The sequence below is a fragment of the Sus scrofa genome, chromosome 6 (assembly GCF_000003025.6).
Source record: "Sus scrofa isolate TJ Tabasco breed Duroc chromosome 6, Sscrofa11.1, whole genome shotgun sequence".
Classification (NCBI taxonomy): Eukaryota; Metazoa; Chordata; class Mammalia; order Artiodactyla; family Suidae; genus Sus; species Sus scrofa.
In genome coordinates this window covers 152,505,067-152,531,319 of record NC_010448.4, presented here as the reverse complement: position 1 = coordinate 152,531,319, position 26,253 = coordinate 152,505,067, and the positions used below count along the sequence as shown (strand labels likewise).

General features: G+C 42.5%; 1 protein-coding gene across 1 annotated transcript; it reads right to left on the bottom strand.

Moving 5' to 3' along the window:
* LOC100525112 (cytochrome P450 2J2-like) lies at positions 452–24,720 on the bottom strand. Its single transcript, XM_021096565.1, has 9 exons — positions 24,320–24,720; positions 18,155–18,311; positions 16,486–16,635; positions 15,956–16,116; positions 13,316–13,492; positions 11,384–11,519; positions 8,655–8,842; positions 5,456–5,594; positions 452–963 (listed from the first exon to the last, which is right to left on the bottom strand). Exons 1-9 carry the CDS (start codon positions 24,527–24,529, stop codon positions 785–787), a joined length of 1,497 nt encoding a protein of 498 aa, XP_020952224.1. The 5' UTR covers positions 24,530–24,720; the 3' UTR covers positions 452–784.

Below are 26,253 nucleotides of genomic sequence, written 5' to 3'. Positions count from 1 at the left end.
GATATGAAATAATTTAGGATTAAATGCCTAAGAGAGGATTAAAGGTAAAAAGACAGCTTAAAGACAGAAAATAGTTACACATTTGTTCCCTATACATGCTTTCCAGGTTTGGTTAATTTTAGTCACACTCTCCATGGTCCTGGGACCAAGGTCAAGGTCATGTGTCCTTAGGAGAACAAGAGAAACTTCTTTTTCCATAGAAACATGCCTATAAATCAGGAAACCACCTACCCTGTTGAATTCCTGGGGGCTAATCTGAGGCAGAAGCAGGAGAAGCCTGCACAGTGCTACCAAGCATGACATTCTTTCTGGCCAACCTCTGAGGCTGCAACAGGGTCGAACTTCTAACTCTTATTGACCATTTGGCACGACTTTGACCCAGACCATCTCAACAGGCCAGAAGCAAATCCCCACCTAAGGAAGGAAGCAGGAAGGAGGCAGATCACAGCTATGACTTTATGATGAGCTTTATGGTTTCCAAACCAGTTAAAGTCTTTTATTTCTCCTGATTTTTACAGCAGTTCTTCCTTTACAGAAGCAATCATGATCCTCTTTAAATCTCCCAGATGAAAAGGCAAATGACTCACATACATCATAACTGATTTGCCCAGGGCCACACTGGAGATGGCAAAGCTGGGGTTTGAATCCAGGTTCCTCTGAGTGCAGTTCCTAGGACCTGTGCTCAGAGGCACTTCATGCTGTCCCCTCACTTCTGAGCAGGAGCCCCTGCCTTGGGGGAGGTGCCCATTCTCCCTGCTTTTCTTCCCCTCCCCCTCCCACAACCTCATGCCCTGGGAACAGCACAGATGCGGGAGGTGACTGGGGAGAGGGTCAGGCCCACCCTGAACTTGAGGCTCAGCTTCTCATTGTCTGGAGGCCTGAAGGAGAATTTTTGTAAAAGGGAAGTAAAGAAAACGAACAGCTCAGTCCTGGCCAGCTGCTCTCCAAGGCACGCCCGCTTCCCTGCAAGACAAAAGCGTAAGAGGAGTTACCTTCCTGGTGGTGTCTGTGCCCAGCAAGGACTGAGATCTTCTACCATGTCTGGCAAAGCCTGAGCCTGGGGCGGGCCTGCTGGGCCTGGGGCTTTATGGACTCGGCTTGTTAGATCCCAACCACCTGGGTTCACCCAAGCCCAGAAAGCATCAATCCACAATCACACACACTCCAGAGCCTCCAGAGGTGGGCAGGTGAGGCACAGGTGTGAAGGTTCAGGGTGTAGATGGAGGAAGGGAGGGGCCTGGGTCGACTAGAAAGTGGCATTCAGCCTAAAGTCTTTCCAAAACCCATTAGCAAACAAAAAACACAAGCGCAGACAAAACCCAAAAGTCTGTGTTAAGGTTTTCAATTCTTAAAACTGTTGCAAAGTATAAGCAAGTCAATGTCAGAGTAAGGTTTCTCAAGTGTAAGGCATCTTTTTCTTGTGTCAGGTCTTCCTCCTTAATGGCTGGGACTCTCCCTGCCATGGCTCCTCCTGCAGGACAGACCCCCCTCTCATCAGGCTGTGCTCTGACCCCCACTCCAGGTCTCTGTTGCCCCCTCCCCTTCCTGAGTGCTCTTCTCGCCCCACTTGGGCTACAAGACCCCACACTGGTCTCTACCTCCATTGTTCTTGTGTGGGTTTGAACAACTTCCTTTCTCCCTAGTGATATATATTCAATGCAGAAAGGGAAAAAAAAGTATGGAAAGTATAAACACAATGGAAGAAGTCTATAATCCCATAATCCAGACCAAATCCTCACTGTCCTTGTAAGAATTCTCCCGCAATCACTGGGATTATCTCTGTGGTTAACACCATGTGCTGTTTTTGCTACTTTGCATTTCCCTTGTAATGAAATATTCTTGGAAAGACATTAATGTGTGAATGCCTCAATTTTGTTTTCATCCCATAACAAGTTGTTGAGGAAATAAAATTAGAGAATATCAGTAAAAGTGTTTAATGAGAGGAAATATGCTTCAGAATTATGCCGTTATTGTATAATTTTGTTCCTGTTTCCCACAGCACATGCCTAACCACCTCTGCTCCCCCATCCTTATCTCTTTACCCATCACAAATAGTACAAGGTAGAAATTTGTTAAAATGGCACCAAATCAGCTGCACTGTAATACCTAAGATTCTCCTAGAAGAACCCAGATATCATGACAAAATTGGACCCTCTGGAAGGTCAGGAACCAGAGTTAAACTAGTAGTTCCATCAGTAACCAGGTCTAAGCTATGAGTACCCCTTAATTCTCACAGAACTTAACAATCCTGGCGTGTCAAACATGTGAAATAATTTCTCTTCTAACTATGTTATGTGGCTGAGCAGGGCTATTAGTAAGACAGCAGCTATGACTTTGCTTTTAAAATCATGGAAATGAGGGCTTAGTTTCAAATTTTCATCCTGGTTTATAGAAAACTTGAACTTTCTCCTTGCTTCTTCCACTAATGGGGCATCACCTACTGAATAGGTCAATTACCTCATTAGCAAAATGAGAAAGCTGACCTAAGTTTTTTTTTTTTTTAAAAAAACAAACAAACTCTATGTAAACTTATTTCCTATGAGCCAGTGATTTTTTTTTTGAAAAATGATGAATTAGCCACTTGCCTTTCAGGAACCTATCTGCTGCTTTGTTGGATAAAGTGGGAAAAACTTAAATGAGGAAAATAAAATATACATCTGTAATACTATTTTTTTTTTGTCTTTTCTAGGGCCGCACTCGCGGCATATGGGGGTTCCCAGGCTAGGGGTCTAATTGGAGCTGAAGCCACCAGCCTACACAACGAGGGATCCGAGCCGTGTCTGCGACCTACACCACTGATCACGGCAACGCCGGATCCGTAACCCACCGAGCGAGGCCAGGGATTGAACCTGCAACCTCATGGTTCCTAGTCAGATTCGTTAACCACTGTGCCACGACAGGAACTCTCTGTAGTACTATTTTTGAATCTGCCCTGATGGTGGGCACCTCCCCCAAGGCAGAAAATATAAATCTATTATAATATCATAGAAGCTGCCCTCTTTGTGCACGTGTCCTAACTGCACACCTGATCGTCTTTTCCAAGAGAAGGGAAGGAGGGGTCCACACCCCTTCCCTTCAAGGAGACTGTTTTGTGCTGGATCAAGAATGAGGCAAAGCCACTCTGTGCCCAAGATGGGAGTGTGGTGGAAAAACACCTTGACAGTGATGTTGACATTTTAACTCAGTGCACTTTTCAGGTTTCTGTTTCCTGTTCTGTTAGCGAGACCTTATTCTAGGACAGCTGAGGGAATCCCCACACTTCTTGCCATCTCTGAATTTCATTCCTTCTTAGGCAAAAAGACAGATAGGGAGACCACCTGATTGCAGCAATGGCTCCAACTTCCCCCTTACCCCTGTATCCACATCATTTACAATGTGATTTCCTAGCCCGTCAGATACAAATTATAGTGTTCTTCCTTCCCATTGACCTGGGGCTGACCTTATGAGCTGCATGGGCAACAGAATGCAGTGTGAGTAATGGTTGTCAGTTCCAAGCCTGGCCCTTAGGAGGCGCTGTGTGCTTCTATTCTGAGGTCTTATCTTTCACTTATGCACCAGCTGGGCTAACTGAGGCCCATCCCAGATCTGCATTCAACCACCTGCCTTCCCCCAAATGCAAGAGAGCCCAGCTATGATCATTCGAGCTCTCAGCTCAAGTGTGGACTTATGAGTAATAATATATACTCACTGTTTTAACTCACAGTTTTCCACCTTTGTTATGTACCAATATAATAACTGATACATATAATATGAACTCAGTGAATCTTAAGATGGAAGAGCTTTAAGTGGGAAAATGAGTTACATTCTATTTGTCAAAGAAAGAGTACTAGAACTAGCAAAACTTCTTGCTATAAGGTTTAAATGAGATAATTTACCTGCAAATGAAATCTATCATAAAAAGGTATGTTCCAACTATCAACAGCAAAAAAAAAAAACAAAAACAAAAACAAAAAAATAACAACCAACCAATAAACAAAAAGCCAGTGAGGCAAGAATAATTATAATACTTGGAATACACAGCTGAAGCTCTATAATAATATAGTATGTATATCTATAATATGAAATCTAAACCTCTTGTAGATAGAAAGATTGGAAGGTATTCTTACATCTCATATCTGCTGCCATATCAGGAAGTGATTTCTCTAATGAGAGCAAAATTGACACAGAACCAGAGGAAAAAAGGCAAAGAAGATCTAATCAGAATTAGTCTAGATACACTCAGGAGAGGGTCCATTAACAGGAAAGGATGGGCTCAGGATCACACCTACACGGTTTCAAATTCCAAGCCCTCCCTTTCCGTATATTAGTGGTATGATCAGTAAAATGATACTCTCTCAGAAAATCAACACATATTTCATTTAAATTAATTGTAAGAAAGCTACCATGAATTTCAGACTGTCAACTCAGTGAGGCATTTAGTTACTTTTCTAGAGACACTGTTCAGAAGGGCATGGGCTTTAGTTGTTCATAAACCTGGTTGACACTGAGATCTAGCTCTGCCACCTCAGCTTCATGACTTTAGATGCGATGCCATAGTTGACCCTGCTATGCCTCAGTTTCCTTACCTCCAACGTGGTGATAGGAACTTGTAAGGTTACACTAGAACACATGCTCCTTAAGAGATTATTTTCTGCTTTATTTTTTGTCATATTTCAGGGCCGAAGACTTGACTCAAAACAGGTGCTCAGGAAATATTTATAGAATTAAGAAATTGGGAAAATAGTTAAAACAATCACTGCAGCATACCTAACTCAATGTCTGGAACTACTTAGAATTTTTCTCACTCATTTGACAGTGTTACAAGGTAAAACACCCTTTTCGATCCAGCTGCCTTAGAAACGTAAGAGAGAGTTTTCACTGTAACCCCTTTTGTATCTTTCAAGTTGAGCACCAGGTGTATATATTCGCTAGATTTTTAAAGGGTCATCAGAATTTAAAAAGTCAAAGGGCCTCTTCAGGGAGCACTAGTAGAGTAGAAACCCACCTAGTTAGGACCATGGCACTTAGAGTCACTCCTGATGCCCATAATGAGAAGCAAACAGCTCCTTTCCTTGCCCCTCCCCCACATCCTTCTTAGAAATTGGCTCCAGTTCTGTGTGAGTAGCTGGCCCTTTAAGAACTTGAGACATGTAAAAACTCTATAAAGCTGGCAAATATCCAGCCTTCTCTGTGGGCAACAGGAAGGGACTGAGCTTCTGTCCCCAGTGTCCTCGAGCCTAGAATAAAGTGACACTGACTCTCCATCGGAGTCAAGTAAGGGCTTAGGAAGTAAGGGCATGAGTTCTGGTGATGCCCTGCACAGGGAATCCTGGGAGCAACCAATAACAAGAGGGAGCCAGGCTGGGCAGGGCTAACCTGAGACCTTCCTGCTGAAGCAAAGCCCCACAGGGAGAAGAGTGGGGAAGGGCTGAAAGAGGGACTCCAGGTTCCCACATTCCTATTTATTGCCACTCACCTATTGAGAAAGGCAGAAAGGCTTCCCGTTTCTTAAACTTTCCATTCTCCAGAAAATGCTCTGGATTGAATGTGTCTGGGGTGGCCCACTCTGCGGGGTCCCTGTGCAGTGCAGTCAGATTAATCAGGACTGTGGTCCCCTGGAAAAGACAGCAAAGACTCAGGCAAGGTTTGACCAGCACATCACAACTGTGTAAAGGGGGAGCCATCCCCAGGTCTCCCAGCAAGGCTACAGTACCATGAACCCTCTCAATGCCCCCAACCTATCATTCTCAGAGCCCACCCCCTAGGACCCTCCCCCATGCCATGCACAGCCTACAATGATGGACTGGAATTTACTGCTGGGAATATTACCAGGGAGGTGTGACTACTCTTGACTGCAGGTGGGTCTCTACAGGACCTGTCAGTGCAGAACATGAAGGGAATGTGTGCACATCAATGAGAGAATAATGAGACATTGGCCAGTCAGGTCTGTTCCAAAATCAACCCAGCTTCTCAGGGATGTGATAACTATGGCAGCTCTTCCAAGGTAAAAAATGCCTATTTCTTTATTTTCTTCCATTTTCTTCCCTCTAATGTCTAGTGTAGTCCACAGAAGGTTTAATAATAGATTTAGGATATCCAAGGAAAAGAACCAGGATCCTCCCAGGAACTTTGCAAGAAACCTGGGAGACCCCCTTACTGCTTCCTTTCCCCTCACTATGCCTTCATCCAACCCTTCAGCAAGGTTGGTTTATTTCACTTTAAACTTCTCTTGATTCTGTCACCTCCATTTAGGTCCACCACTGCCACCTTGGTCTAGGCGTCCCCTTGATTGTCTCTACTCCCATCATGGCTGCCTAACTATGCCCTGCATCCTCTCTTTCCTCTTCCATTGTGCTGCACATGCTGAAAGCAGAGTGAGCTTTAAACAAGCCTTAATCATGTCACAGCCATCCACACTGTGAACGTGACAGATGTTCTTCAATAGCTTTCCGTCACTCTTAGACAAAGGGTACATCACTGATGCCCATCTACCACTTGGTCTGCCTTCACTCCGACTACAGGAATAGAACACATGCCATGTATTCTTACCCATTTCCATGCCTTTTTTTTTTTAGATGCCCAGCAGCATATGTAGTGCCCGGGCCAGAGATCAGATCTCAGCCAAAGTTGCAACCTAAGCCACAGCTGCAGCAATGCCAGATCCTTAACCCACTGTGCTGGGCTGGAGATAAAACCTGTGACCTGGTGCTCCCAAGATGTCTCCGATCCTGTTGTGCCACAGAGGGAACTCCTCATTTCCATGCCTTTTAAATCCTGTTTACCTTGCCTGAAAATGTCCTTCCTCCTGACTGTGTCAAGGAGATAACTCATAATCATCCTTCAATCCTCAACTCAAATATCACTTCCTTTTGGAAGCTTAGAAAAAGGCCACTCTTACTCCCACTTCTCATTCAAGCCAGCCTGCATCTTTAGAGAAGCGAGTGAGTTTATTCCCTTAGGTTGTTATCATGCTTTGTACTTAGAAACTTTCATGATTATTTCACTCAGAGCTGTTTTGCCAGACCTGAACATTTTAGGTGCTTAATGAACATATGTTGAATTAATAAAGAATAGTAACTGCTATTTTGAGCACTTTTTATACTATGCACTACGTTAAATGTTTTACATGCATCACCTCATTTTACCTCCATCTTTGATGTAGGTTTAAATGTATTTTTTCAGGTAAAGAATTTGATGCTCTGAGAGGCTGGTTAAGATGCCCAAAGTCACACAGTGGAAGGAGGTGGAACTATGATTTGCACTAGGACATTTAATATTAAAGCTGTGGTTCCCAGCCTCTGTAGGATATAGTCAATGAGATAGCGCAGTCCCAAGGATGATCATTCAAGTCGACACTAAAAGTCAGTGTTAGAAAGAGTATGTTGACCTGGGCAATTTCCCTGCAGCTAAATAAATTATCATAAAAAATGCAAAGGATACATGTGAAATAATGTAGAGTTCAGATTTCCCCCACAAGATGGTCAGACAGCGAGAAAATGGTGAGTACAATGGCTGCAGGAATAGGTACCACGAGAGGTGCAATAGGGAAGCTCCTCTGGTTCTGCCTTGAGGTCTTCCCCAGTACGACACACACAGAGGGACTTAGACAAACTGGAGTGGATCCACAGAGGCTCACCAAGGTGGTGAGAAAGCACAGGAAGGGTAAATGTGGAGAGTGGACACGAGGGGGCACAGGAGAGCTGCCTGCCAAAATCCTGAGTGGTGAGCATAGAGAGAGCAGGATTTACTTCCTGGGGACAGGGAATTTAACAGGGACCCAGGGAGAACTACTACAAGGGAAACTCTTTTAAAATCAAAGTAAAGCAAATCCTGTGGAGGGAATACAAAAAGTATGAACCTGAGACTCAGAGCAGCTCTGTTTCTGGATCCCAACTCTAGTCACTTGGTAGCTGAGAGATCTTATGTAAGATTAATCACTCTCTGAGCCTTGGCTTCCACATTTATAAAATGAGAATAACAGGATATTTTGAGGACTGATCAAGACATTCTGAAAGAGCCTGTATGGTCCATGGTACATAATCACTGCTTAATCAGCACTGGTTCCTTTCTCTCCAGAACTGATACTTAGCACTGCTCAGGCTTGGCTTGGTTTCCCTTGTGAGGTGATAGTCCCATCACAGGCTGTAAGTCAGAGCTGGAAGGACACCTGTGGGGATATTATGTTAGAATCTCCAGCACTGATGTGATATTGGGTCAGGTGGTCTCAAATCCCCCTTCGTATTTCAATATTCTATTTCCCCAGGATTGTGAAGCAGAATTTCCAAACTAATTCTGGCAGGTTCCTAGTCCTGTGAGATTATACATCAAGATAAAAAAGGAAGGTCATGGCAAAGTTTGATTGAGAATTACTGCTTGCTGTATCCCTACAAAGGGTCACAACACATATCTGGTAGTAAAACCCTGAGCAATCTCGTAACAAAGAAAAGCCAGGCTTTGACTTAGGAATCCCTTTTCCCCTCTGTAGTACTTATTAATATCTAGTTGAACTAACTTCCAAAGTTCACACATGGGAAAAAAGTACTTTATCAAATATATCTCTCCCTATGTAAGTGATTCCCAAGGACACGAATACATGTCACTTTTCCAGTTGAGATTCCTACCATTTTAAAAGTATAAACTTGGAGATCTGAGGCTGCAAGTAGGTCCCTAATTACCTTGGGCAGGTGGTATCCAGCCAGGGTGGTATCAACTGCTACCTCCCTGGGCACATTCAGGGGGATGATGTTGCCCATTCTCTGCACCTCGTGGATGACAGCGTTGGTGTAGGGCATGGACTCTCGAGCTGCTGTGCTTGGCTGCTGCGATTGGCCAAGCACCCTGTCAATCTCAGCTTGGACTTTCTCTGGAAAAGCAGAGGAGGTTCTATTATTCTGATATTCATTAACTTAAGTCAGGTTAAGTTAAGGAATGGAAAAATCAGGATCAAAACGGTCAAAGTTATAGTAGGCTCTATATAGACTATTTTCGTATGGCAGCAGATGAGTGGAAAGTGAGCCCTGGTATAAGACAAATCTGGTGGCAAACTCTTGTTCTACAACATTCCTGCTACAGCTTATTGAAACACTTGGAGTCCCAGTTTCCTCTTCTTATCAGTGAGGATAAACTTACCTTCACCTTAAGGATGTTTCAAGCTGTACATGAACTGATTTAGTGGACCATCCAACCCATGGAAAATGATGCTAATATAGCCTCACTATCTGTCTTCCTTTTTTCTATAACAATAGAGATTTTAGTCCATACCTGGTTACTTAGCTAAAGACTACATTATCCAGATTCCCTTGTGATTAAGTTCTTGCTAATGGAATGTACATAGAAGGATGTTTAATACTTGCAACCTGCCCTTAAAAGGAGGGTATGTGCTTCCTTCTCCTTTTTCCCTTCCTGCTGGTGGGAAGGCAGCCTCAGTGGTAAGCCGTCTCTGAGAGTGCCTACAAGGGCGTCATTCTAGATACACAGAGCAATGTGCTGGAAGGAGCTTGGACCCCAAAGATTCTTCAGAGTCGAGCTTAGATATTTGCACTTGACTAAGAAATAAAATTCCATTTTTAACCGACCGTTTAAAAACTTTTAAATGTTGGTAAAATATACATAATATAAAATTTACCAACGTAACCATTTTAAGTGTGCAGTTTAGCAATGTTAAGTATATTTGTATTGTTGTACTACCAATTTTCAGAACTTTTTTATTTTGCAAAATTGAAACTTGGTATCATTCAATCATAACTCCCCCTTTTCTACTACACCTAGCTTCTGAAAATCAGCATTTTACTTCCTTTTTCTAAGACTGCAACCACTCTGGATACCTCATAAAAATATAATCATACAGTCTATGTCTTTTTTGACTAGATTAGTAAATTTAGCATAGTGTCCTCAAGGTTCCTCCATATTGCAGCATGTATCAGAAAATTTCCTTTTTAAGGCTGAATAATATTTTACTGCATCCACATTTTGTTTATCCATTTATCCATTGATAGACACTTGGGTTTCTTCCACCTCGTATGCTATTTTAAGCCATTGTTTTTGTTTTGTTTTGTTTTGTCTTTTGCCTTTTCTAGGGCCACTCCCTCGGCATATGGGGTTTCCCAGGCTAGAGGTCTAATTGGAGCTGTAGCCGCCAGCCTACACTAGAGCCACAGCAACGCTGGATCCTTAACCCACTGAGCAAGGCCAGGGATCGAACCCACAACCTCATGGTTTCTATTCAGATTCATTAACCACTGCACCATGACGGGAACTCCACGCCATTGTTATTTTGGAGCTTCTAACAAAGGAAACAAATCTATATCCTAACTAGGTGGCTTTTAGTCTTAAAAAAATGCAGTTTATAGTGATTAATGCATATATTGCTTCATGACTCAGGACAAATAACAAAAAATTACAAACATAAAATGTACTCTTATGCATATACAGATAAGGAAAGAAAGTTTCATGATAAAAAATTTAACCTTAGTACCCAGGAAGCACACTGCTCTTTTCTAACGTAATTTATTTTAGGATAGAAAGTTGGACTTGATCCACTAATGCGACTTTATCCTGTTAATCAAATGTTACCTGCAGTTTGAAAAACTGTATCCTAACAGACCCCGTTCTTCATCTACTCAACCTATTCTGGGACGTGGAGAAAGAAAATGGTTGGAGGAGCCACTGTTCTGGAATGGACTACGGCCTGCGGGGAAGATATTTAAATAATGTGTGTTAAGTAAAGTAGAGGAGTGGCAGCGTTTCTGGAGGAAGGACATGCAAATAATTTTTTAAGAATACAGAAACATCTTAGAGGAGGTTGTATGTGAATAAATTCTTCCAGCACAGTTAGTGGTTTACTGTGCAAAGAAATAAGGGAAATGCTAGGGAAGAGCGGGGGTGATGCTGAGAGGAACACATCAGGACAGTGTGAAGAAAAGGCCATGGGATTTAGTGAGGCCACCACACACGATGGGCAGAGTCAAGGCTGGACAGGCAGAAAGAGGCACATCAGAGGATATGACATACCAGACGAGGGAGTTTGAACACTGTCCACAGGGTGAAGGAAGACATAACTTAAAAGGTGTGTGGGGGGGTGGGGGCTGTGCCCAGATTTCACATGGGAGTGGAATGAAGCTCTTTCCTGGAACTCGCCATAATGTCAATGGACTTCACTGTTGCCTCCTCTGGACTCTGAGCTTCCTGAGGACAGGAATCTCTGTTATATGTGTGTTACATGGACCCATTTTAATTCTGACAGAAAAACTGAAGAAGGTGCCTGGTCTCAAGTCCACCTGGCCCTGTGACTGTCCTACCTGTCTCCCCATCCTACCAGGCTAGCCTCTGGCCCCACCTTTGGAACAGTGTATTCCAGGAGGCCCCATCCTGACCTGATCCAGGTCCACCTGCTAATTGTGCTCACCTTGGACTTCAGGGTACAGGGCCATGTAGAGCAGACCCCAGCGCAGCGTGGTTGACGTTGTCTCAGTTCCAGCAAAGAAGAGGTCCAGGGTGCTACAGATGAGGTTTTCCTCATTGAAAACTGAAGGTGAACTGCCCTTTTGGTAGAAAGTACAATGATTATTGGCTTGTTCAGATGGTTCTTAGTTATCATAACATGTGGGGGGTCATCCTAGAGAAAACGTGGAAGGAGAGACCCCAGGAGAAATGACTTGCCCTTTGTCCATTGCAGGAGGCAGAGGCTCATTACTGCCATATCATTAGCATCCTTCTGCCCCAAGTGCTGGAAACTTCTGTTACCTTTGGTTGATGAGAATCAAGACAACTAATTTTTTTTTGTAACTTCCATAATATTGGAGAATCTATTAGTACAGTGGAAAAACAGCCTTGGGTTCCAATATTACCCACATCCTTCACTAAATCTGTATGACATGAAAAAGTTACTGAATTTCCCTGTGTTTGCGTTTCCTTTTTCATAAAATAGAAATAACAACACAGACTCCTTAATGTGGTATTATGTATTATTTGAGATGGAAAAGGGCATGTAAATCCCCAACAATTGTTTGTACTGATATCAGAGAGAATAAACTGAATTTCTCTACAGTAAAACAATTCTCACATCTCCCCATTAACCTTTCTGTTTCTAGGTTTAGCTTCTCTGATCCCAACAGTCATTCCCCATGGCACTGCAGCATCTCTAGCACCTTCTTCTAGAAGCTTCAATGCATCCACATTCCTCTGTGTGTGGTCCCTCACCTGCATGCCTTACAGTAAGTGATGTCTCCTCCTCAGAGGAAAAGTCAAGGTTCCTATTAATGTTATGCTAATAAGGTAAAATAAGAGAGCAGATGGAAAGAAACCCACTTTTCTGTCTATTCCAGGAGAAGGAACAAATAATCTGATGGGTCAAAGATGGTGACGCTGATGCAGTAATGGGTATGAACCAGAGGGTTTACTATAGTAAGGGCTATACATTCAATTTGGCTTTTTCCCTTCTTCTTTCATATCATGTAGGAAAGTGGATGATAAGTGGATGAGGAAAGAAGGCAAAGTCCCTTCCATGTGAGTATAAACTCTGGCATCTGATTCAGCTTTACTTCTGTTCCGTGCTGGGAAGCTGGGGGAAGGGTAGGAAACTGGGCACAGGTCCAAGTGATAATGAAACAGTGCTTCTCCTTCCTTTTGTGTAAAGCTCCTTCAGACATGCATAGAGGGTAAAGAAGAGACTATGAAAAGGCAGTATGTGGGCTTTCCGAAAACCTTGAGTCAAACGATGTTAAACCTCAAGCTTTATTTCTCATTGGTCTCGTCAATTCTGAGTTAATGCTATTCCTACACCCAATTTTTACTCCCTTGTGATAGGCTGAAAGATGATGCACCATGACGTCCATATCTGAAAATTTGGAAACAGGGAAGAATCTCTTATATCACTGAATAAACTTGGTAGATCTGATTAAGTTAAGGATCTTGATATGGGATGATTGTCTTGGATAATCCCAGTGGCCCCAATATAATCAGAAGAGTCTTCAAAAGTTGGAGGCAAGAAAATCATAAAGACAAGATGTGAGGATGGTGGCAGAGATGATGGTATATTGATGGCTTTGGAAATAGAGGAAGGAGCCATCAGTCAAGGAGTGCGGGCTGCCTCTAGAAGCTGAAATGTCAATCAATGGGTTCTGCCCTAGAGCCTCCAGGAGGAGCATCCCTGCCAACACCTTGGCTTCGGCCCAGTGACACAGCTTTCAGACTTCTGACCTCCAAAATTATAATAGAGTGAATTTGTGATGTTTTAAGCCCCCAAGCTTGTGGTAATTTGTTACAACAGCAATAATAAACTAGTATGCCCTCATTTTCTTTTTAAGATAAAAAACTTGGGAAACTCTGGCTTCCTCACCTTTTCTATTTCCCGGAGGTAAGCGTCAATGAAGTCTCTTGCTTCAGCAGGATTCCAATCTCTCCTGTGATTTTCAATCACACGGGCAATAAACATTCTCAGTTTCTCCCTGTTACTAAAGATGATTTGGTGGGGTCCAGGAAGCAATTTCATTATCCGTGGAAAGACATTGAAGAGCTGATTGAGAAAAACAAAAAAATCACAGAGACAATGTGGTGCCAGTTTTCCACTTTTGAAGACAAGGAAACCGTCTTTTCCTTTCATCTCTCTTCTTTAATCTTTGGAGTCATCCTTGACTCCAATCCTCTCGCAACCCTTTTCTTACCCCCGTGTCAAAGAATTTCCACACTCCATCCAAAATACAACTAGTTTCAGACCGCTTCTCACCACTCCATCTGCTCTGCCGTTCTTGTACAATCCACTGACTTTGCTTACCTGGATGCTGTAAAGCCTCCCACAGTTTTCCGGCTGTTATCCCTGACCCCCTTCCCAGTCTGTTTTCCATGGAGCTGCCAGAGGGATCCTTTAACAGTTTAATCAGATCATTCACTTTCTGGCTCTCAATAGCCCAATGACTTTCCATGGCCTTTTGGCAAATTCCACATAATTCCTGTCCTGGCCCCTCCCACTCCTGTCACCTCCTCTGTCATCACCCTGGGCCATCTCACCCTCTCTTACTCTTTCCAGTCCAGCTCCATGGGCTTCTGTGGTCACATCAAGGATGTTCTTAGTTAGGCTTTTGCATTTGCAGTTCCTTCCTTGGAAATGCTCTTCCTCTGAAATCTGTATAGCTCCACCCCTTCCGTCACTAAGATGCTCCTCAAATGTCACATGCTTGGATCTGTCTTACCTAATGATCCTATAATTAGCAGAACTTACAGCATTGTCTTTCCATCCTTTATTTTCCTTCAAAGCAATGGTCACTGGCATGTGTGTATGTGTGTGTGTGTATGTGTGCGTCTAATATATGTCTATCTATGTATCTACAAATCTATTTATCTATCTAAACATATGTATATACATTTGGTTGCCTGCCCCCACTATGATGTAATATCCATCTGGCTCAAACTTTTTTTTCTGATAAAGAGGTTTTTTTTTGAATATATTATCACTATAATATCTAGTAGAAAATATATGGCCTAACACAGTGGAACGATGCCTATACTTAAAATGCAACAAACACAGATTTGACAATTAGCTGCTTTCTAGCGATAATACTTTCGTAATGAAAAGTAATAATGATGACGAAATTTGTCACTACTTAGTTTAACTTGCTTCTGCTGGGTCCCCAGGTAATTTTCATGATTGAATGACCTGAGATCTATACAGTATTTAACACAGAGCCAGTAACCACCATGTAGATTTGCTTACATATTCCCATATTCACTTATACACATCAGGATGCTTCATTTCATCTTTACATGATTGTTGTAAAAATTAACTGGGATAGAGTATGTGCAGTTGCCCATCAAAGTACCTGGCCTATTTTGGGTCTCTAAGAAATATTTCTTACCCCACCTCGCTGCCCCTCCCAGGAGTTTCTTTCCCTGAGGATAGTCAGCTGGGTACCCTCTGAACTCTCATGACTTTCTAGGTTCTGTCTTATTTGGACGGAAGAGGACAGAATGACTAACATGATTAGAAGTGAGAATAAGGAAAAATATTCAAAAATAACACTGACAATAACCATAATTGCTCACACTCATCACACTGCTTTAATGTGCCAGGAATCATGCTAGTCACTTTATCGATGTTGATGTGATGGGTCCATAAGGCTCCAGACAAAGATGCTTGTCAGGAGTAAATAATACACTTGGGGCTGCTTTTCTCCCAGAAGTGACTTCCAAATCCAGAAAAGTGGCTGAGAGACCAAGAAGGTGAACAGAGGTTTTGACAGACTCACAGGCCTTGCAGGCCAAATGTGGAGGAGGGCAGGGCCCATCCAAGGAAGAGAGAGATTTGACCCTCCCTCCTAAATCTATACCCCACAAAATTAGAAGATTGATAATATTAAATGTAGATGGGTACATATATCATACAACCATTTGGGAAAGCTTTAAATGTTTTTAGTTCCAGGTGTATATGCAAGAGAAAGGAGTGGATGTGTCCGCTCAGAAATAAAGGATGGAACAAAGATGTTCACAGAACTTGATCCATGACATCCCCAAACTGGAAACCTGTGCCTCAGTGGAGCAGAGGGTAACAAAGAGGGCCATGTTCATAAGTAGAGAGCTACGCAGAGTGAAAAAAGAGCCACTAACCCACAGGAAGCTCAAAACAATGTGCCAAAGGAGAGCCAGGCACAGAAGGGTAGTTCCGGTGGGCTAGGGAGGGGCATGGAGAGGAGAGACTCAAAGGTGATGGTGATATTTAGCTTCTTAAAGAAAACAAGGTAAGTTCATAGGCTTCAGGCATGCAACGTCTTGTACTTTACAGAAATGATAGAAACATTCTTTGAATATAACAAATATTTAACAACCTTATCAAACACAAAACTGATTGACTTCAAATGAGTTTGTGTTGAAGTCAATTTTAAAAGATTGCATTTTAGTTTAAAAAGAAAAAAAATGTAAGACCCCCATCTGTGTCTGACATGAGCCCATCACCTTTATCCAAGATAGGAAGTGAGAACTGCCTCACCTGGACCCGCACTGATTTTGGCAGACATGTGACCTCATCCAGCAGCCTCAGCAGCTCCTGGAACTGATCATCCTGGTAGTCAAAGCGCTCCCCAAATGTGATGGAGCAAATGATGTTGGAAACAGCATTGTTGATCTTGAAGTGTGGGTCAAAAGGCTGTCCTGGAGACAGAGGAAGAGATGGGCCCCTCAGATGGTTTGTTTTTATTTTCACTGTGAGTCCAGGCTACATGACATATGACATACTGACTATAGAACCAGCTCTGAGATGTGGCCCCAGCATCCCACATAGGGTCTTACACACAGCAAGTCCTCAGTCAATGCCAGCATTTAAAATAAGTGTTCAGTACCCATTCTCTTGTGCTTAATTCTTGAGCTCCATGAGGGCAGGTCGTGGTTAGCTGTGCACTCTTATCCCCTCTGTGCCCTACACAGTGGTGGATGCAGCACAGGCACATAGGTACTTACTGAGCATCTGGTTAGTGAATGAAGGAGTGCCAATCCCCAGCACCTGTCCTGTGACAAACTCACCATTCTCCTCTCTTACTGCCTGGATGAGGTACTGAGCCTCTTCCTGAATGCGTTCCTCTAAGCTCTTCTTTCCCAAACCAAAGTTCCTCAGTGTTGTCAGGGCGAACCTTCTTTGCTCCTTCCATACCTGGCCATTGGACATGATCAATCCTGGGAAAAAGAAAGCCAATATTATGAAGAGGAAGTCAACAAATGCTATGTAATATGTATCAGATGGGAGGAAGAAGAAGGGCATTAAGGCACCTCAAACTATTTAGAGAAATAATCCCATAGCAATGGATATAATGGCGTTCATTTGGTGATTGCTTGAGATGCTGACAAATTAGAGTTTGAATGTATTATTTAGAGTAGTATCAGAGTTCTGGTTGTGGCTCAGCAGAAACGAATCTGACTAGCAGCCATGAGCACACAGGTTCAATCCCTGGCCTCGATTAGTGGGTTAAGGGTCCGGTGTTACTGTGAGCTGTGGTGTAGGCCAGTGGCTATACTCCGATTCAGCCCTTAGCCTGGGAACCTCCACATGCCATGTGTGCGGCCCTAAAAAGACAAAAAAATAATAATAATAAAGTAGTATTCACAGGGAGTTCCCATCGTGGCTCAACGGTAAGGAACTTGACTAGTATCCATGAGAACAGAGGTTCTATACCTGGACTCACTCAGTGGGTTAAGTATCTGGCGTTGCCATGAGCTGCAGTGTAGGTCAAAGATGTGGCTCAGATCCTGAGTTGCTGTGGCTGTGGTGTAGGCTGGCAGCTGCAGCTCTGATTCGACCCCTAGCCTGGGAACTTCTATATGCCCTGGGTGTGGCCCTAAAAAGATAAAAAAAAAGAAAAAAAAAAAAGGTAGTATTCACAGAAACTCTGAGGTATGTCCTCTTGTAGCTCCCCACCCCTTTTGTTGATGAGAAAACTGAGGCACAAGGGACAAAAGTAAACTATGCAAGGCATAGTGTTAGTAACTATCTGAACCGACATTCTCATTCAAGTGTGTTCTCCTCACTGTCATATCACTGGTGCCTGGCAGTCTTCACATGGCAAATAATAAAAAGAGTGAATAGATAAAACAATTCAAAAAAGAATGGAGAAGCACCTGAAGAAAAGGGGGCCTTGGTAGAATAGATTTGCGGTTTTCACTCCATTTTTAAATGTGTAAGTATATTTAATGACCATTTTAAGTATTTATCCCAAAGTGCTGTAACATAACCTGGAAGACCTGAAACACCTAGTGGGGCACAGCCTTAATAACAGAGATAAGGAGCCAGAGGCAGATCATATTATCAGCAGGAGGAAGCAGATGCATATGCATTTTCCTAGGGGAAGAGATTTGAAAGGGAAGCAGAAAGAAAGAAGGAAAACACATGATCTCTTCTTCTGCTTGAAAAACACATCCCATCATCAAGTGATGTGGACACTTATTTAGGAAATATCCAAAGTTAGTTCATGCAGGTGACACAGCTTTTCCCAAGTCCCTGACATCAGTGCTGACCCTGTCAGGTCCCTGAGGGCGGGTCCATTCAACAGGGAAATGCGGGCACTCAGCTCCCTTTAGGGGCAGGAGTTTTATCATTGGTCTTGTCCCAGGGAAGTCTGGAGAATTACAGTCACAAAGGCACTTTTCACAGACCACCAGATATCAAACATACACATTTTACACTGGTCAAGGAACTTACCATTTTTCTGAAAGACTTGATTTAAGTTTATGGGACGGTTCACAAAGTTCTGGTCCTGGTGAACTAGGGCCTCTTTGATTAAGGGCAATCCAGTTATAACAACTGAAGAAAAGGCACCTAAATCCAGGCTCAAAACATTCCCATATTTTTTCACAAACTGAAAAACAGTAAAATAGTCACAGTTAAATATGCACAGTCTGTGTGTCCAAGAATTGAGGGTGTATGTAGCTGGTGGGGCTTTTATTGAAGGGGGTCTGAATTAATTATGTGCTAGGCACCCTGGCAGTAAACTGATATTCATGAACTTATTTGATTCTTATAATAACCCTGTCACATATATCAGTTTTCAAAAAAGAGGCACAGAGATGTAGTGCATAGTTGGTGGGCATGAAATAGTGTTATTTCTAGCTTGCTCTGTATGTCTTATCCTGAAATGAAAGCATGAAGATTTTCTCCCTCTCTTCCTCTGAGTGATGGAGCTCCCTGAGGATTAGCTGGCCCCGTGATTTCCCAATCAGAAACCACATTCCACAGCTTCTCTAGGTGTGGCCTATGGGACCTGGGAAGTAGTGACGTGCATCTTCCAGGTCAGCTGTCTAAGGAACGTTGATTTCTCACCACCTGACCCTTTCCCTTTCCATGAGCCAGAATTTACACAGAGTGATGTTGCAGGACGAGAGCATCAAGATAGAAGGAACTGAAGTTTCTGGAGGACTTTGTGGTGCAAAGAACCCCCCCGCCCCATCCTGGACTTCTGCTTACATCGGAATTCATTTGTGAGAAATAAATGTCGATCTGTTTTAGGGTTAGGATTAGGGGTTTTGGGTTCTTTTTATTATAAGCAGCTCCGTGTATATCCTTACTAATCCATTTTTCCACCTTATCTACCATTTCCCCACTTAGTCCAATAAGATCTTCTCTCAGTGACACAAATGTTCCTATAATTAACTATATAGCTATGGTAGAAAAAGTTTAGAAAAGGAGGGACTGTAAATAGGAAAAGCTCACATCCTTCCACACACACAGGCCAGTTTCTTCACTGCCCTCTCACTGTATTTTAGCACATGTCACTTTCATCCATTAAAAAAAAAATCTCCTGAAGGCTTTACTCCACATAGCCACTTGCCAAACTTTCCTTTCAAGTTCAGCCAAATGTGTCTCAACATTCTGCAGAGGTTATCCCCATGGCTTCTCACTCACTGTGATCATATCAGATGCCATCTTATACGGTTACCACAGGTGTATACCACTCATCTCACCACACACTGTCTTGCACAGTGCCTGCCGCGGGATAAACACTGCATAAATGTCTGTTGAGTAAATGAACCCCTGAATAAATCAGTTATCCTCTATATCATGAAAAGTTAGGTAACCCAAGTAGAGACGAAGGTGTGGGAGTCAAATAGTCCTGGGTTCAAGTCCTTGTTTGGCTCTTCTCTACTTTGAATAACTTGAACTAATTATTTACTGTTTGAAGGCATTTTCCTCAGTAGTAAAATGGGAACATCAGACGATGCCTAACCTGTGTGTCTGTCATGCAAATTAAATAATAATGAAAGTATAAATCCATATTCAACACCTAGCAGATAGTTAGTGCTTAATATTTCCAAGTGGCTAGAATGTAAATTTTTTTTATAGCTTTTCCTATTTTATTTTTTATTTTTTATTTTTTTTGTCTTTTTGCTATTTCTTGGGCCGCTCCCGTGGCATATGGAGGTTCCCAGGCTAGGGGTCCAATCGGAGCTGTAGCCACCGGCCTACGCCAGAGCCACAGCAACGTAGGATCCGAGCCATGTCTGCAACCTACACCACAGCTCACGGCAACGCCGGATCGTTAACCCACTGAGCAAGGGCAGGGACCGAACCCGCAACCTCATGGTTCCTAGTCGGATTCGTTAACCACTGCGCCACGACGGGAACTCCCTCTTTTTGCCTCTTCTAGGGCTGCTCCCACGGCATACAGAGGTTCCCAGGCTAGGGGTCTAATTGGAGCTGTAGCCACAGGCCTCCGCCAGAGCCACAGCAACTTGGGATCCGAGCCGCATCTGCGACCCACACCACAGCTCACAGCAACGCCGAATCCTCAACCCACTGAGCAAGGCCAGGGATCAAACCCGCAATCTCATGGTTCCTGGTCGGATTCGTTAACCACTGAGCCACGATGGGAACTCCAGATCAAATTTCTGATTCCAGAGAAGAGTGAGTAAAAGCATCCCATTTTACTCCTCCTACTATTAATTGGCACAGATTAAAAAAGAGATCCAACAAAATCCTACTGTGTCTTTTTCAAAGGATCAGAAAAAGTATGGCCCAGTAGGATAGACTCTTTCAACTTTTTTGCCTTCCTATTCTGGAAGCAAAACCATGAAAAAGCTGTGACCGTTCCCCATCACAATGGGTGCCTATGGAGGTGTTGGAGAACATGGGTGGAAACCTGTCTTCATCTGACCTCTGCAACCATAAGGTGACGCCCCCTCCCTACTGAGTCTGAGAGCTGAACTGTGACTATCACCTCTAATCTGCAGTAAAGGGTTTCCGTGGAGGAGTCAGTGGGCAAAGTTCTGATTTCTACCACTCTGAATAGGGGGTACCTCTTCCCATGGAGATGACATGGGGATCTCTGACTTCCTCTCTCCTCTGCAGTAAGGAAGAGGCTACCCTGCTCTGAAGTGTCTTCTGTCCCCATCCTCATTCTCTCCAGCCTGCACTGATGAGAATGTGGGGTAGAGTACTCTGGGGATGAGCAACACATAAGTGGGTTAGACCAGAAGAGCACTGCAGAGGCTTTATTACCTAAACTGACATTTGAACTACAATCCAAAATAGTGAGCATTCTGAACATAAGCAGGTTGATTATCTGCCAAAATGAAAGATTTATATAGAGTCTAGTGTGATACAACAAAATACACCACAGGTCCAGAATATGGTCCCAAATTTTTCATGTTACCAAGAACCAAAAAATTTCAACTTGAATGTGTTAAACAAATACTGAGATGGTAGAGGTGTTGAAATTATAGGGCAAAGATTTTAAAGCAGCTATTATGAATATGTTTCAATAAATGATAACACTCAACTTTTTTTAAATATGGAAAATCTTAAGGAAAGAGAAAATATATATAAGAATCAAAGGTAAATTTTCACACTGGAAAATACAGTAATCTTAAAAAAACTCAATAGAATATTTCCCTGGAGAGATGTTATGGTGGAAGAATCAGTGAAATTGAAAACATCAATAGGAAGTATCCAATCTGAATAACACAGAGAAAATAGAATGAAAAAAGAACAAGAATTGAGACTTTAGGACCTATCTACCTAAAACTCCAACACCTGTACCATCAGTGCCCAAGCTTATCAGAACGAAAGGGAAAAAATGTAGATTGAAAAAAATATTTGAAGAAATCATGGCTAAAAAATTTTCATATTTGGTTGCAGAAAAACCTACACATCCAGGAAGCTGTGAGTAAACATAATAAATCCAAACACAATTAGACCAAGATATAATCAAATCTCTGAAATATAAAAACAAAGAACACTTCTTGAAAGCATGCAGGGGAAAACAACTGGTTACTTATGAGGAACAGCAATTGAAATTACAGCAGATTTCTCATCAGGAACTATGGAGGCCAGAAAGAAGCGGCACAACATTTTATGGTGTTGAATGAAAGAAAGTGTTAACTTAGAATTCTATACCCAGTGACAATATACTTCAGAAATGAGATGAAATAAAGACATTCTTGGAGAATGTTTTTTCCCAGTAGACCAGTTCTAAAAGAATGGCTAAAAAATGGCTAAAAAAGTTGTTCAGTTAGGAAAGAAAGAACAACAGAAAGTGTAAATACATATGTAAATATAGTATATTGTTCTTCTCAAATTTAAAAATTGTGTTTGATAGGTAAAAGCAAAATTATAATATTGCCTGAAGTGATTCTCAATGTACACAGAGGTAATATTTAAGGCAATTAAATTATAAAGCTGGGAAAGTAAAAGGACCTAAAAAGTTTTAAGATGTTTATATCCACTTGAAATGGTAAAATGTTGATACTGCAATAAGCAATGTATGCATAGCATGTAATCTTTACAACAACCCCTTAAAACACAATACAAAGAGATATACTCTTTGTACATGAGTTAAAATGGATTTCTTAAAAAATGTTTAAGTGGCCCCACAGTAAGATAGAAAAACAGAGCAGAGTAATAATAAAGTGGGAAATAGAAAATCATATCAATTAATACTATGATATACTTAAGTATTAATATATCCATAATTACATTAAAATGATCTAATTTCACCAATTAAAAGACAGATATTGAGTTAATGAAAAGAAAACCCATCTATATGCATTCATCAAAATATAACCATGCAAGTAGGTTAAAAGTGAAAGAACATAGAAACATATACCATGAAAATATTAATCAAAAGATAGCTGTTGTGGCTATCGGATAAAGTTCAAGCCAAGAAATTCACCAGAAATAAAGGGAGATTACATACTAATTAAAGAGCCAATTCATCAAAATGACATAATAATTTTAAAGCATATGTACCAAATAAAAGGGCTGCCAAATACATAAATGAAAAATACCAGAACTGCCTAGAGACATAAAAACAAGTAATTATAACTGGAGACATTAACATGCCTCTCTGAGTAATTGATAGAATCAGTTGATAAGAAATCAGCAGGGGTACAGAAGACCTGAAGAACACAACCATCTAAAACGGTCTAGCTGACATAGAGTATAGAACACTGCTCAACACAACAGAATACACATTTTTTCAAGGATGCATGGAATTATAGCTGGGGGTCTACATATTTTTTAAAAATTGAAATCATACAAAATATGTTCTTTGACCATAATGGACTCAAACTGGAAATTGTTAAGAGAAAGAAAACAAGAAACTCTCCCAATACTTGGAAATTAACCAATACATTTATTAAACAAGGGTACAGGTTTAGGAGACTAGTTTTATGCCTTTTTTACATTTTTAAAAAAATTTTTATGGCCGTACCTGCAGCATATGGAGGTTCCCAGTCTTGGAGTCTAACCAGAGCTGTTGCTGCTGGCCTACGCTAGAGCCACAGCCACACAGGATCCAGCTGCATTTGGGACCTACACCTCAGTTCAGGGCAACACCAGATCCTTAACCCACTGGGCGAGACCAGAGATCAAACCCGCAACCTCATGGTTCCTAGTCAGATTCGTTTCCGCTGTGCCAGAGTTAGAGTTCTGGGACCAATCCTGTCAGTGGCAATATTGGGTGTTTCTCCTAAAAAGTAATGAAACCTTCTCCATTTCAAAGTGAGTTTATATTACGGGCTTGTGTTTAAAGTGCTCCAATAATTTCTAGGGAAAGGGGAATTATTATTTGTTGGGCAACTAGTATAAGCTATGTTAACAATGAAATTTTCAGTGTTTTATTTAATGTTCAAAACCACAAATTACTGTGTAGTCTGTCAGCAAGGCACCTGTGCTAATAGGCAGGGAAGAAACTGAAGATTCTTGAAAAGTGTTGGATGCTGGAGAGAATTTTAAGGACCTCAGAGTGGCCACAGTTAGGAAGCCCTGATGGAAGATGATTATAAAGAAGTAAAAAGAGGCTGTTAAGAAGCGTTCCAAATAGCTCCTTACCCTGTATGAATTCTGGGAAGAAGCAGGAAGCACTAAGAAAGTCTAAGCAGAGGAATGACATTGAAAAATGACTACTTTAGTGAGAGTGGATTGTAGGGTGAGGAGGCTGAAAACAAGGGGCTCAGTCCGTGTGGGGATGGAAGGAATTTGGTTGAAAAGCAGGGAGGATTTAGGTGTGATATCACCATTTTCACATGGGAAAAGGAACTTTCAAGAAGGAAAGTATAGCATCCCCCTGCCCCCAGGATAATATTAAAAAAGGCAAGATCATCACATTATAAATAGAATGTTCCAATAATATGTAACAAGACACACAATTAAATGACTTAAAGAACACACTTAAACAAGAAACACAACTATATTTCACGCCTAGAAAGGACGAATGGAATCATGCCTATTAACAGTGAGGAGAGCGAGGCTCAAAGCGAGATAGACCTAGGTGCCCGCTTTTGCATCTGAGCCTCCCAACCTTCCGCCCTTGATACCCTTAATGGCCTTTGTCTTGCAGGCCAGGCTCCTGGCAACTTCGCCCGCTCTTACCCGCTGAAGTGACAGGTGCCACTGCTCAAAGTCCAGATGGAGGAAGTTGCCTACGAAGGGCAGGCGCAGGGGCCCAGGCGGGTAGTTCTTTGGGCGCCACCTTTTGAGGATGTCAGCAACGAAGAGAAAGGCGACGGCACTCAGCAGGAGAGCGCTGGGACCAAGCGCGGTCCCGAAAACCTCTGCCAGGAAGCCCACTGCACCAAGCATGGCTGAGACATCCGCCTGCTCTTCCGTGGAGTGAGCCAACCAGTGTCCTCGATGGGTCTCTGACTCTGAGCTGCCAGCACCGCCCACCTTCCCAGCCCCGCATGTGGCCAGTCCTCAGGTCACTCCCCTGGTGCGCCTGACTCCCTGTTATGCCTGGTCCACCAGTCAGGTCAGGACTCTTCCCAAAACCCGCCTCCTGCCACCCCCGCACTGTGCCCTAACAAGTTCCCTCCTCCCCGGGGCCCCACCCAGACTGCAGCCTGCCAGTCACCAGATTCCTGTGAGAACTGGCAAGAGTCTTGGAAAAGGCCGGTCTTGGAGCACTTTCATTAACTTTTTAGAGAGTCCATCTCTCCATGAGATCCCGTGAGCTCTAAGGTTTATGGTTTCATCACATCTCAGAGCACCGCAGACTCCCGAGCTTCGCGTTTTTCAATCACTTTCTCACCAAAGGATTGGAACCCCGCCCAGTAAACAATCAGGACAACAGCAGCACCTTATGTTTCAGGGGCGCTTACTATATGCAGGTCATCTTTACATAAATTGTTACTTTCTGACAAAAATATGCAGATACAGTTCTTCATTCCATCTTGCAGTTGCGGAAATTGAGATAGAAGTTAAGTACCAAACACGTGGTGAATAAATGAGTCCGCTGGTCTGCAACACACTTAAAAGAGGCCCTGTATTTACAGCGGTTTTGAAGCATCACATCAAAGCTCCCAGCACTGAGGCTAGTCTTTCGTAGGTGCTAATGAATATTGAAGGTAGGTGTCTTAGTCCTTGTCTGTTTGTTTTTTTGTCTTTTTAGGGCCCCGCCCGCGGCATATAAAGGTTCCCAGGCTAGGGGTCTAATCGGAGCTGTAGCTGCCGGCCTATGCTAGATCCACAGCAACGCCAGATCCGAGCCTGTCTGTGACCTACACCACAGCTCAGAGCAACGCCGGATCCTCAACCCACTGAGAGAGGCCAGGGATGGAACCCATAACCTCACGGTTCCTAGTCGGATTCGTTTCCGCTGCGCCACGGGGATGGGGGTTGGGGGTGGGGGAGTCCTTTTCCCTTTTGGTTTGCCTCATGCGACCCATTCTTTGAACCCTCAGACCCTGTAGGACTCCAGGTTCCAATCTTCCATGCTATCTTTGTGCCTACTTGTGTCTCACCATTTGTAAGACACTCAAAACACGAAGCATAGTTCTGAATAGTATAGCACACACTGAGGTACACAGCACATATATAGACAGACTGCTTAAAACCTTTCTTAAAAAAAAAAAAAGAAAAAAGAAAACAGCATTGAAGTCTGTTTTCTATCTTCCAAAGTCCAGAGGGACTATATATAATTTTCTTTATCCATTTAGAATGTCTCTATATCTTTGCTATGGCTATTGTGAATAATTCTGTAAAGAATGTGGAGGCGTAGATATATTTTCTGTTTTCATTTTCTTCAGGTAAATACCCAGAAGTGGAATTGCTAGATCACATGGTAGTTCTATTTTTACTCCATGATTTATTTACCCATTTCCAAATGTACATTTTGGTTTGTTATTCCCCTCCTTCCCTTTTCCCATTCATTTTGTTTGTTTTTTCATTTAAGCAAGGCTGCAGGTGAGGGATGGTGACTTGGACTTGAACAGATGATGCCTACAGAAGATTAGATGATCTCTACAGACTTCTTCATGTGGATTTTGTATAAATCAAGTGCTGGACTTTACCTAAAAGCTGCATAA